At 39.1% G+C, this 13462-nt stretch overlaps 1 protein-coding gene across 1 annotated transcript in view; it reads right to left on the bottom strand.

The window, feature by feature from the left end:
- Positions 1–5180: 5180 nt before the first annotated feature.
- b4galnt1a (beta-1,4-N-acetyl-galactosaminyl transferase 1a) overlaps positions 5181–13462 on the bottom strand; it is a 29185-nt gene continuing 20903 nt past the window's right edge. The window contains exons 7-11 of the mRNA XM_050065886.1: positions 12275–12367; positions 11981–12168; positions 11757–11897; positions 8423–8660; positions 5181–8252 (exon numbers count right to left, since the gene is read on the bottom strand). Coding sequence (XP_049921843.1) covers positions 8041–8252; positions 8423–8660; positions 11757–11897; positions 11981–12168; positions 12275–12367 — 872 coding nt within the window. The 3' untranslated portion in view covers positions 5181–8040. The remainder of the gene's footprint in view (positions 8253–8422; positions 8661–11756; positions 11898–11980; positions 12169–12274; positions 12368–13462) is intronic.

Below are 13462 nucleotides of genomic sequence, written 5' to 3'. Positions count from 1 at the left end.
AATCCAGATGCAGAGTTTGTACATTGTAAAACAAGTCTGCAAAACCTACTGTTATGAGATGCTAAAGATGTGCTTCATCAGAGGTTGTAAATGCCAATATATTAATTGAAAGTGATCTTACCTCACCACCATGCTGCCCTCTGCTGTCTGACAGTTAAAGGTTTCTGCTCCCCACTGCTCATCATCATGTTACCTTGACCTGATAAAACTATATGTAGTGTGAGTTCAAAACCAGGACGAAAAAGAAGAAGAAAAAAAAAACTAATTATTTCCTTGCTTGATGTTGGATGGCCAAGTTATTAATTTTTTCCAGTGCATATTTCAAAGAGGCCTCTAGACACTGTACCCTTTGGGTTTTCCCTTTAAAGCTCAAGGAGTGTTTCACTAATTGGCAGGAAGTAGTCCACTTCAATTAGAACATGGTACACAAGGCTCTGGCCAAATGTTTACTAAGCCAGATTCTACCGGCAGACCTACTAACATGCACACACACACATGCACATATTCAAAAAGTAACCCTGCAAACTCCTCAGGGGGGGTGAGCAATTTAATGACAAAGCTTTGATTTACCTATGAGGTAACATGTATCTGTTCTTGCAGTTATAGTAGCGGACCCAATCATAATTAAAAACAACTAAAAAATGGAACTAAAACAGTTGAATACAGTGGAGTCATATTTACAAGGGAATAAAATGAAGTATTTTTTATTCTTTTAATTGATGTAATTTGTACAGAAAAACAGCAGGCATTGAAATGTAGTGGGAAACACAGACACCGTCATCCAACCAAGACTGCTCATAATCAGTACGAAATACCACTACTGCTATTACCACTGCTACCGATTACTACTACTACTAAAATTAATGTTAATAATAACAATGTAATATTCCTCATGACAAAGCAGAGGATCACTCAACTTGTGTGGCATTTTTTTCTGATCTTTTGTTTCCATCTTGTGGTGAAACGTTGCAATGACAACAGGTTGTTTGACATGGAGGGTCACATGACTTTCTAGTGACAGTCAGCTGACACAGTAGATTAAAAAAAAAAAAAAAAAAAAAAAAGGAGGTTTAATTGCTTGGTTGCGTTGTGTATGGCGCAGCTGCCAAATCACATTTAGATAAAATTGATAGAGTGGTAGATAAAGCACTGAGGATATGCACTGGGGCAATGAGGTCAACACCAATTAAGGCAATATAGGTAGAATTAGGAGAAGTACCATTAGATCTAAGAAGAGAAACTTATGTTTACCTATTGGAGTTAAAGAAAGAATTGGAAGAGAGTGGGATAGGACATCTAGCAAGTCATTATATAAGGCATAAGTATTATAGGTATTTAGACATATACAGATGGGTCCAAAGATGAAAAGGATAGGGTAGGCATAGGAAATAGGATACCTGATCAGATGTCAGTTTACACAGCAGAAATGATGGCAGTCATCATAGGCCTACAGTGGGTGGAGGAAGTAAGACCTAACAGAGTAGTAGTCTGTGTTGATTCAATGGCAGTCCTTCTCAGTAAACAAACTACCACATCTAACAGGGAAGATTTAATGCTGGAATTTCAGCAAAGTTTGTTCAGATTATATAGGATTGGGTACCTGCCCATGTTGGAATAAAAGGTAATGAAGGAGCAGATAAAATAGCCAAAAAAGCAACTGGAATGAGAGACATTGTAGATATACACCTTGGTAAAGGAGAAGCTAAAGCAATACTCAAAACAAGAAATAATGAAGAAATGGCAAGACAGATGGGACAGAGATAATAGCGGAAGGAAATATTATAGTGCTCAAAAAAACCATTACTTGTGGGGAGTGTATAGAGGCAATAGAAGGGGGTCTAAATAAAACAATGTTTTTGATAGGAAAAAGTACTTCAGATGAGTGTTTGGAATGTAAAATAACAGAAGATGTGGAACATACATTGATGCACTGTCGAAAGTATAGGGAAGAAAGGACTAGACTAACTCAAAAGATAAGTAAGGCAGGTAGAGAGTGGAGTCTTGAGGGTATTTTGGGAACAACAGGAACAGGGGTACAGGACACACAGAAAGCTATAGTAGAATATCTGAAGGAGACAAGATTATATTATAGAATTTAAGGTTAGTTGAGGGTTTGTTTTTTTTTAATTAAAAATGAAGGATTATTAGTTCGTCAACCAAAGACGTACAGTAGTTCAGTTCATACTACATACTCTGGTACAGTAGGTGGCGGTATGCACCTAATAAGCGATGAAGAAGAAGAAGAAGGTTTAATTGCTTTATTTATCCCTGTTTAACACCCCAGTTCACTTTCATATAGTGACAGGTGACGTTCAATACAAAGTCAACAGTCAGTGTGGGTCAAAATGCCATAACAGGCTTTTATTAAATTCAGGGTCTCTAACAGCAATATTATTAAAGCAATCAAAAGTGATCATAATGAACAACTTTCAATACATATCCAATAATTAGACATCACAGGAAACATTTCAAATCATAATCTATATTCAGTCCATGGGCTGACAGGGTTCTCAGACGGTGGATCCAATAGTGTTCTCCCCTGTTACACATCCAAATGACCTGCTCTTGGGGAGAGGGTTACCTTCTCAATCCTTACATATCTTGAAGAGGAAATAGGATGATTAAATTCAACAACATGAGCTGCTACTGGAGAATTCATGTTTTTACATCTAATAGTACTTCAATGTTCAGTGATACGAGTTTTTAATGCTCTACTGGTCTTTCCAGCATGCAATTTAACACATGGGCAAGTAATCAAGTACATAACAGATTTCGTAGAACATGAAATAAGTCCTTTTATTAACCAAGGAGGCCCAAAGGACAAACATCATTAAAATAAAAGGAATGCATATGGAGCCAGAGTGTGCGACACTTGTTTTCTACAATCAGGTCTACTGCCAGTGATCAGCACCTCATTAGAATTTTTGGTGTGCGTTACATTTATATTTGTAATATTAATAAACATTCATAACTTTCCTCTGTCTCTTCCTCTGGACTGTGAGGACCCTTTACAAAAATAAACAATACGTTGTTGGCAGACCCATATATTGTAGTTGTCATTTTTGCTATTACAAATACAACAACTTAGATTTAAAAAAAAAACAATAACTCAGGGTGCGTTTGCTGCCTTAACAATGAAATCTATTTAAAACACAAGGTTTGTTTGGATTACAGGGCAAGCACCTGCACAGGGGCATTGACAGATGAAGAGTGAGGCTCTTAACAGCTCAGGTGATCACACCTTGATTGGCCAAATTTTGTCTGGATCCCAGTGTCCTCCTGCTTCACGTGTTTGAATCAAATTCATGCACACAGCACACCATCAGAGAGACATTTAATACCTGTACTCAGATTTGTCACTTAAGTAAAAGTATCAAAACCCCATTGTACAAGGAATTCAAAATCCTACTTGAGCAAAATAAAGAAATGTTATCAGCAATAATTACTACCAAAGGTATTCCTTAAAAAAAAAAAAAAGTAGGTGCACACCATCAAAGCTAACAATGCCTGTAGAGCTTTTTCATTTCATTAAATTCAAAATATGTTTGGCAATGCATTTTGGCCAAAGACCTTTCTGAGGGCATTAAAACTGTTACCAGAAAATCATTTAATAATCAGGGATACAAAACAAAATCAAAATTCAAACAACAATAAATATCCATCCATCCATCCATCCATCTTCTAACCGCTTCATCCTCTTGAGGGTCGCGGAGGGGCTGGAGCCTATCCCAGCTGACATCGGGCGAGAGGCAGGGTACACCCTGGACAGGTCGCCAGACTATCGCAGGGCTGACACATAGAGACAGACAACCATTCACACTCACATTCACACCTATGGACAATTTAGAGTTATCAATTAACCTAATCCCCAATCTGCATGTCTTTGGACTGTGGGAGGAAGCCGGAGTGCCCGGAGAGAACCCACGCTGACACGGGGAGAACATGCAAACTCCGCACAGAGGGATCGAACTGGGAACCCTCTTGCTGTGAGGCGACAGTGCTAACCACCACACCACTGTGCCGCCCACAACAATAAATATCTGAAAGTTAAATTATCATTACTACCTTTGTGTTGAGACTATCATTCTAAAATATCTTTGGGTGAAGATGATTGAACCATCACCTCCTCTAATGAGACTTACAGTTTTAATGCCAGTGATGAAAGGATAGTGGGGCATGTTTGCAGAGTCCACATTTTCTGTTCTGATGGCTGTTCTTTGCTCAGAAATATGGATGTTAAGAGCTCAATTAGTTTGCCCTGTAGAGTCATTTCGGCAAGGACGGGTCAACATATAAACCATAAAATTTCACATTATAAGCTGTCTAATGGAAATGTTTTTTCCAGATAATGGATGTTTGAAGCTCCCACAGTTATAATAAGTATATCATATTTGGCCTAATGTTCAAATCTTAAGTCACTAGAGAAGTACATCAATGAGTAATTCAGGCTTCTGGACAGATTCTACTCACATTATAAAAGGATAAAGGAGGCTCTTTAGTGATCTCCTGAAACACACATACACTCAGCATGTATGATGGGCTGTTTGAAAGCCAGTGTTTCAATATGTGATGCAAAAACATTGTTTGCGAAAAGTCAAACTGTGTACCCTGCAGTTTAACCAATGCCATTTAACACCGCTGTAATCAACTCAATGAAAATCCCGCTTTTCTGTATGTTGGACCACAAATTTTTCCTGTGTCCTTGACCAGCCTCCAACCAACCACCTGGACCCAGGCCTGCCCCACTTAGCCTCACCCTCACCCAAAGCCTCTAATACTGTCAGCCCAGGGCGGACCCTGGATGCTGAATCAGCATTCACATCAACAAATATTATGATAACAGTTGCAAGAACAATAATGTGAATGCTGAGTGCAGAAATCAAACCCAAAGGTCATGGTGAGAGAGACAGAGTCAGTGCTAGTGTAAATAATCCTGGCCAAACCTGATCATCAAGTTACATAGCTTTGTACGTCTCTACCTGCAGATTCAGAGACCGTCACAGCCACCATGACATTCTCCCAGACAACCAAACATATACACAAATCATAATAGGTTAACATCATTTGTCTCTGGTGGGGATACACCTCAATGGAATGCAGGCACGGTCAAAATGTTTTGTTACTTGTTTGACCTTGTAACACTGTATGTGTGTGTGTGTGTGTGTGTGTGTGTGTGTGCTATCATGAAAAAACGTGGTTCTGTTGACGTGTATTACAGCAGGAATTACCACAAAAGCAGTTTTTTGCCAAGTTTATATGTCTGTCTGTCTGTGGACAGACTTTGTCAACATGATAGCATCACAACTGTGCAAGACACAGTCACGAAAGTTTACAAGTGAGTGTAGTTGAGATGAAAATGAAGGGCAAGTTCGAGGATTGGCTTAAAACACAACCCTACGCATCATCAATCACTGCATTCAGGTCCTTAATAACTGAACATTTTTTTGCTACCAAATCCAATTTCTAAAAACTTTCATGGGAGAACATTGAGTTTATGTCCGCTTTGCTTAACAACAAAGTGACTACAGCTGTCTAAGAAACATAACACAGTTGTACTTGAGTTATACCATGGAGACGGACACCTTTATTGTTTAGCTGTAATAATTTGCAGTCCAAAACCTTTTCATATGTCTTGTTTTTTTAATTACACTGTAGTGTGCAGGAAAAGCCAGTCATAAGAGGAGATATGGCACTGACATGAGAAAGGACTGGGTAAAGTCATTACAGCGACCACAAAGGTACACAAAGACTGAAATGAGTAAAATATTATGTAAGATAAATGTCACAGAGATGGAGAGTGTGCAGAATTTTTAAATGATACATGAACTATAATTCCAAAACAACTAGAAGGTGCAGTGGACATATTACTACATTTAAAGAACTAAGTGCGAGCTTATCAACAGTTCAATAGCTCCATTGTACAACAGCGTAATTAAAGACTCAATTTACAACCTTTATTATCAGTTTACTTGCACAGCAAGACATGCTCACACCATTTTATCATATTGTACTTTAGAGACAAGTGCACAAACACAGTATCTTTCACGACACATTCAAAGCATGTTACAAGCATAAATGTTACCTGAGTAATAAACCCTGAGAATGCCATTGGCTGTGTTCCCATGCAGACAAAATATATTAAATTAAATTAATAAGCCTGGAGCATTAAGGGGCATTTTGAACTGCTACAACATGTTTTATATCACAAAGCTGCAAATGTAGAGGCTTATTTAAAGTTACACTGGCTGCATCACCAAGTAGTTTTAAATCTATTCTGTCTGCGAGCCTCTTTCTTTAAAGGAACCAATGCAGCAATGTTTTACAATTCAGGAATAGGAAGATGCAGATAAAAAATAAAATCATTACAAAAACAAGGCAATTCATTTTATGTGTCATATAACCCTCCAATTTCTTATGAATGTATGTATCATAAAAGTAAATAAATACATAATATACATTTTGCAACAAGGACTACAGATGTAACTGTGACGTGACTTTTTTTATTATGAAGCATAAGTGGGTTGTGATGTTATGTTTCAGATAAGATGCATTTACTGCAGTGTTTTTATTGGAGGCATTTGTGCCCTGCAGTAAAGTATTTTTTTTCTTGCACTTGAATATTTTGGCCTGGATAAGATGCATTCAAGAGCTTTAAATTAACTCTACATAAGTGATTCCCAACAGGGGGGATGAGAGAGCTGATAGAAATTATGATCTTCTAAAGGAAATCTAAAACACAATCACAGTAGTGTTAAGATGGAAAATCAATATGACAGGCTGAAAGCAGAGACACCTTAGTTTCCCAGTCAGTATTTGACTCAGTTACAACACCTTAACAACAAGTGGTATAAGTTGCGAAATGAGCAGACAAGTTAAAATAGAACTGCTGCTTTAAGTGGCTGTAGTGCAAATGCAACCTTGAACATACTGGGAAAATAGATCAAGTCTAAACATGAACAATTACTGGAGCACTACTTAAATCTTTTATCAATTCATGCAGCGACAGATATGTTTCACCACTGCTGTCTCTGTGGTGAATTACAAATGGACAGTTCCAGGAAACCCATCCCATCCTTTGAAGTCACAGTACTTATGGAAGTCAACTCAGTGCGATTAAAAACAAAAAGAAACATGATATTTTCAGTGCATTTTGTGAAGGGCAATATTTCATGTCTTCTAGAGAAAGGAGGATAGGATACTTTTTTCTATACTAAAAAATTGTAAACTGTTCATAGAACAAAATCTGTCCACACAGTCTGTTTAACAGCAAGTGCTAACAAACTGTAAAACATAACAACATCAATTTCTGCAGTCTTAACCTGAAAACAAAAATTTCTCAAAATTCTCAAATGTCCAGGTAAAGTAAAATCTGAGGTTTCTCTCTAGACAAATTATACATGTTAGAAAATACTTGTTGAAAATGTAATCGAATTTGAACTATAGAGTGCTGCATTGAGCTTGAGCCTGAAATCATGGCTCGATGATGCACTGCCATCTTTAACATGACCCCTCCCCAATATTTAAAAACTATATTTAAAAAATGTTAGAGTACATAGCATCAGTGTTGTTTTATTCATCCCCTGTGTGTGAGCGGTGAGTTTGCTACATTCAACAAGCCCTCTTGGCTCTTTCAGTCAAGTACAGTTTTACATGAATAAACATCTTTGTTAAATGCCACAATCTTATATACATAAAAAAAAATAGCCATCACTAGTGTATCTTTCAGTCTTTCAGCCTGAATCGGCAACCCTGCCTGCTAGCAGTTACTGCTCACTGCTGGAGGTGTGTGCTTAGCGCTAATGCTAGCTGCTGTTAGCTTCTGAACGAGTGTCCGTCGTAACTGCAGTGGCTCTGATTCTTCTGCTTCTTTTTTCATGATTTTGAAACCTGATTTGACATACTTTGAATTTTTTTTAATCAATCAAATTTGTCTGGGAGGTTAGTGACACATTTTCTGTGGTGTGACAAACTCATAACACATATCTATTTTTTCTTTACCTGGACTTTAAGGCAGCAAACAGACATGTGAGGGGCCAAGTTTCAGTGACTTGTTATGCACTTGAACCTGTTCTTGAAGTAGAAGACTTCATTAGAGATGTCATTTTGGGCAGTGGATGATGAATAGCGGAATTTGTCATAGGCCTTTTGTGAGACTGTTTTACTCCAGGGTAGTTTGATCTTTGATGCGTGGCTTACGATGATGTCACTACAGGAGCCAACGTGGAGGGAGCCCAGAGCGTCGATGAAAAACTCTGCAATGCCAAAATAAGATTTTGTTCTGGATTTACCCTCGAGTTGTTTCTTTTATATCTTTCCAGTCTGAACCACCAAAACAGTGTTATGACAGCTGTACTGTATAGAGAAAAGAGCTAACATAGCTGCTACGTTAACATTTGACAGCAGATGTTACAGTCAGACTCACCCAGATGACCGCGCCGTGCCAGGCGGGGATTAAAGCCCACCTGCTGCACCTTGTCTGTCCTCCCCATGAAGAAGTTGATGCAGGCATCAGCTACTACACAGTTGGGAAATCCCTCCATAACATGGTGGTAACCATTTCTGATATGCAAACAGTCACCTTCCTCTCCTCCTTCCTCCACAGAAATGGTGTGACGGTAGGTGGCAGTGTAACCTGTAATCTCTCTCACCGCACCACCCACCTGAAAACATTCAGACAACAAGAAAGACATGGGATAAAAGCGTGTAGATAAACACTCACAGACAAAGTCATGTCACACAATGAGTGACTATAACACTGTAAAATAAAATGTGAGAAAAGAAAAGAAAAGCAGCCTGTGGCCAAGAAAATGAAAGGGCTCGACACATCACTCCATGCCTGAAATATTTAGGTTGGAACAATCTGTTTGCACAGGTGGCATGACTCACTCTCTGTATTCACTTTTTTAATTCAAATAAGAATAGTTACTGTGACAAGTAAGGCCAACAAGCAGTGACATGCCGAAAACATGCCCAAATTTAAAACCTGGGATCAGTTCATTGACATGTATTCATTTGACAAAATGAACTGACTGATTGATGTATGTTAGGCCACTGAGCCACCCTCTGAAACAAGTCACCAATATGAGTCAACATCAGAGTTTAGTTTCATTTCTAAAGGAAACTTGACCCTTACGTGGGGACACCTTCTTACCAAACACAGAAACAAGAAAGTTGTTGATCCTCACAACACAGACTGTGGCAATGCAGGTGATGGCATGTACAACATTTGAACTTTCTGCTCAGATCATACGTAGCAGGACTCGCTCATATTTCTCTTTTTGGCTCTATACTCCAGCACATGGATTTGAAATGAAACAATGACTGTAAGATGTATGTGCTAACTTTACTGTATAAACATATTACGTGTGTTGGAGCATGTTCTCACCCAGGACACTGATGGCAGGACATTGATCCTAAACATAAAGACAAGGCATTTAGAGGACTAAAAAAACCCAAAAGATTCTTGGCACCTGACAGGGGCTGGGCAATATATCAATATTATGCTGATACCAGACTAGATTTCACCCTGCATTTTGGATATCATAATATCGTAAGTGCGGTCTTTTTCTGGTTTTAAAGGCTGCATTACAGTAAAGTGATATGATTTTCTGAACTTACCAGACTGTTTTCGCTGTTCTATTATTGCACTTTACCCACTTAAGTCATTATATCCATATTACTGATGATTATTTATCAAAAATTTCCTTGTGCGGATATTTTGTGAAAGCACCAATAGTTAACCCTACAATATCATCACAATAATTTGGTCAAAAGCATTATGATATTAAATTTTCTCCATATCGCCCAGCCCTACAACCTAACCCTAGTCCTCTAGAGCATGAGCAACTGAAGGCAACAGCTGTGGCATAAGGCCTGGCAGAGCTTCACCACTGAGGTTCTCAAGAGTGTGCAGATATTAATAGGTTGTAAACCTCAGGCAGTTAAAAAGCAGTTCTCTCTTTTAATGTAAGGTAAAGTTTATCTATATACACCAATCAGCCAGAACATGAAAACCACTGACAGGTGAAGTGAATAGCATCGATCATTTCATTACAATGCAATGTTCTGCAGGGAAACCTATGGTCCTGGCATCCACCAGCAAGGTGAAGCACCATGCCCAACTGCAGAAACTGCTCAGGAATGATCCAAGTAACATGACAAAGAGCTCAAAGCATCGATCTAGCTTTCAAATTCCCCAGATCCCAATCTGATCGAGCATCTGTGGGACAAACTGGTACCCCAAGGTCCTTTGTCCAGGCCTTGACGGTTCAGGGCCAAGTCCAATCTACGGTAGAGCTTCTGACCTGTCAAGGCATTGAGACAGGACCTCTGGGGGTGTCCTGTGTTGTTTTGCACCAAGGCGTTGTCGACGGATCCTTTGAGTCCTGTGGGCTGAAAGGTAAAGTACCAGCATGCCCAATGGGTGTTCGATTGGATTGGGATCTGGAGAATTTGGAGGCCAGGTTGATGCCTTTACCTCTTAGTCACATATTCCAGGCCATTCCTAGGCACACTGCCATCAGGGAGTGCTGTTGCTATAAGGGGGCATATTGGTCTGTACTGATGTTTGGGTGGGTGGTGTATGTGTCAGGACCCAAGGTTCCTCAGAAGAACATTGCATTCTCACAAAGTTTTTAAATGTTTAAAATTGTCCAAAGAACAGCCAGCAAGCTCAGTCACCTTTGGTTTTTAGTTTTGAGCATAGACTGTACAAAATAATAGATGTAGCTACCATGACACCACCCATACTTTTCAGAGTTTGGCATTTTCACTGTCGCCATCTTGGTATTTTGGAGGCAGAAGTGACCATACTTGGATACTTGGACAGGGTGGAGCTGTGTATAGGCGACAGATGGAGCTGATTCATAGACTGCAATGCTGGGCAGACAGCCCGTCTCCAGCTGCCACACCTTTATCTTGCTCTGTATGTTATTTTATGCTCTGTGAGGTGACCTCGGGTGACTGACAGGCACCTTTTTAAATAAAATGTATTATCATTATTATTTAAAATGCCCAACTTTTAGCCTTTATAAGATGTAAACAGGTGAATTATATAACAATCCACTCCCTGTACAGTAATCATGAATGTTCAGAATGGCTCCAAAGACCAAAACTGTATTTGTACCAGACAGGAAACATATATTTCTGTTGTGAAGTTGAGCAATTTAACATGGGTGTCTTTAGGTACTGACTGGCTTCTGGAGCCAGCTGCAAGTGGCTGTTCAAGGATCTGCAGTTTTTTGCACTTCTATGTTGCCTTCATTTTTCTTTTAGCTCTGGAAGGTGCTGCTTAGTTTTTTACCAAGGGACAAAAAGCAGCAGCAGATCTTAAAGACCTGTCCTTAGAATAGGAGGTTCATGAATGTATCTGGTAGCTTGTTTATGGAGAGCTTTGTAAGTGCTTAAAAGAATCTCAAAATGAATTCTGTATTTTACCGGCAGCAAGTGAAGCACATGCAGGTCTAGGCATGCGTGAGCTCTGTGAGAAGAGTTGCAGAAGAGCTGTGCAGTGGCATTCTGAATTTGTGATGCTGTCAGCGTATGGTAAAAGCTTATCAATGCAGAGTAATGTGCACATTCTTTATCCGAGTACACCCTTCACTCTCATTTGTATGGTCAGGTGGGAGGGAGTAGAGGGGAGGGAACTGAATAATTGTGCACTTTTAAGTTAGTATTTATAGATCTAATAATATGCAGTCACTAAAGCAGTAGACATCTGCCACACACATTGAACTGTCTCTGGGCATGCAACTCACCAGGTCCAGAGTGGTCTTCTCTAAGATGTCCACCATCCTCTCCAACTTGGTGTTTGCAGTGAAAATGAAATCATCATCCACCCAGAGCACATACTTGGTGGTCACTTGAGACACTGCCAGGTTTCTTCCTGCAAACCATCCCTGTGTACAGTAAATGAAGAGGGATGAACATATATAAACTATGTTGGTCAGTCATCACAATGCATGATTTAACAATTCTTTACCTTTCCAAAAGGCATGATGTAATGCTCAATGTGAGGCCCAGTCACTGGCTGAGGATGTTCATTATCATCTGCTATCACTATGGTGACAGTGGGATAGTGTTGTCGTATACTGTCAATGAGGTCTTTGAGTTTGTCGTAGCGTAGAAAAGTTTTGGTGGCGATGGTAACAAGAGCACTAATATTGTCCTCTAAGTAGAAACAAACAAAAAAAACACATGATCAAAAAAACATTCAATGTGGCATTCAAACATTTTCCATTAAATAAGATTAATAATGATATAACTGCTCACAAACCTCTTTGATATCCTGAGTTGTAAAGGTTAGGTATGATTCCATGTCCAACTTTAATGCTGAAATATGACTGGTGATGTTCAGTTGCAAACTGAACTGCAGAACAAAATTGTGACAAACAGATGAAGCAGCACATATTTTGGTAACACTTTACTTGAAGGTATCTACATAAGGGTGACATGACACTGTCATAACTATGACATGAAACTGTCATGAGCTTGTCATAAACATTAAGTACATGTCATAAACATTTATGACTGCTGTCATTAAGTGTCATTTATTTTTTGTAATGACAAGTTGACATTGTGTGGGTTGTCTTGATTATGACAACTTGACATTAATTAAAGTGACTGTGATGATCCCTGTGTCATCTAGGGGTGTGTCTGCTGTGAGAGTTTGTCAGGCCTGTCTCTCCCAGGCTGACTTGATTGCAACTCAGTGCACCTGGGCCTGGTGGACTGAAAATGATAAAAGCTGTGCTCACTCATTCACTCACCTTCTGCTTCTCCCTACAGGCAACCACTCTGGTCTGGTTTGGTAATGTTTTAGTTTCTTTGCTTTGATGCACTCTCCAACACTTACACATACACACTCTCCTACACCCATCATTCAATACTCACACATAGCACTGATATCACTGACATTCACACCCCATATGTTATTCTTATTAGTTATTTGTTAATTTGGTCTAATTTGGTTTGATTTGCTTCTAATAAAATATCTTTTGTTAACCGTTCATCATGGTGTGTCTCCCTTTTGTTATGGCCACTTGAGCCGGGTCGTAACAGTGACATTACCAGAAGTTGTCTTTGTCATGACAAGTTGACATTAAATTTGTTATTGTCAGTGTATGTAATGTCACTTTGATTAATGTCAAGTTGTCATAATCAAGACAACCCAAACAATGTCAACTTGTCATTAAAAGAACCGAATGACACTTAATGACAGCAGTCATAAACGTTTATGACATGTATATAATGTTCATGACCGTGTCATGTCATAGTTATGATAGTGTCATGTCACTCTTACGTAGATACCCTCAAGTAAAGTGTTACCATTTCATGACAAGCTGTAATTATCTATGCACCGCAGTTGATGTCACTACTTTAGTTATGGTAGTTATGTTTCCAGCTAATTCAGAATGCAGCAGCACGTGTACTAACAGGAACTAAGAAACGAGATCATATTTCT

This window comes from Epinephelus moara, chromosome 16, assembly GCF_006386435.1.
Source record: "Epinephelus moara isolate mb chromosome 16, YSFRI_EMoa_1.0, whole genome shotgun sequence".
NCBI classification, from domain to species: Eukaryota; Metazoa; Chordata; class Actinopteri; order Perciformes; family Serranidae; genus Epinephelus; species Epinephelus moara.
This window is presented reverse-complemented; position numbering and strand designations above follow the sequence as displayed.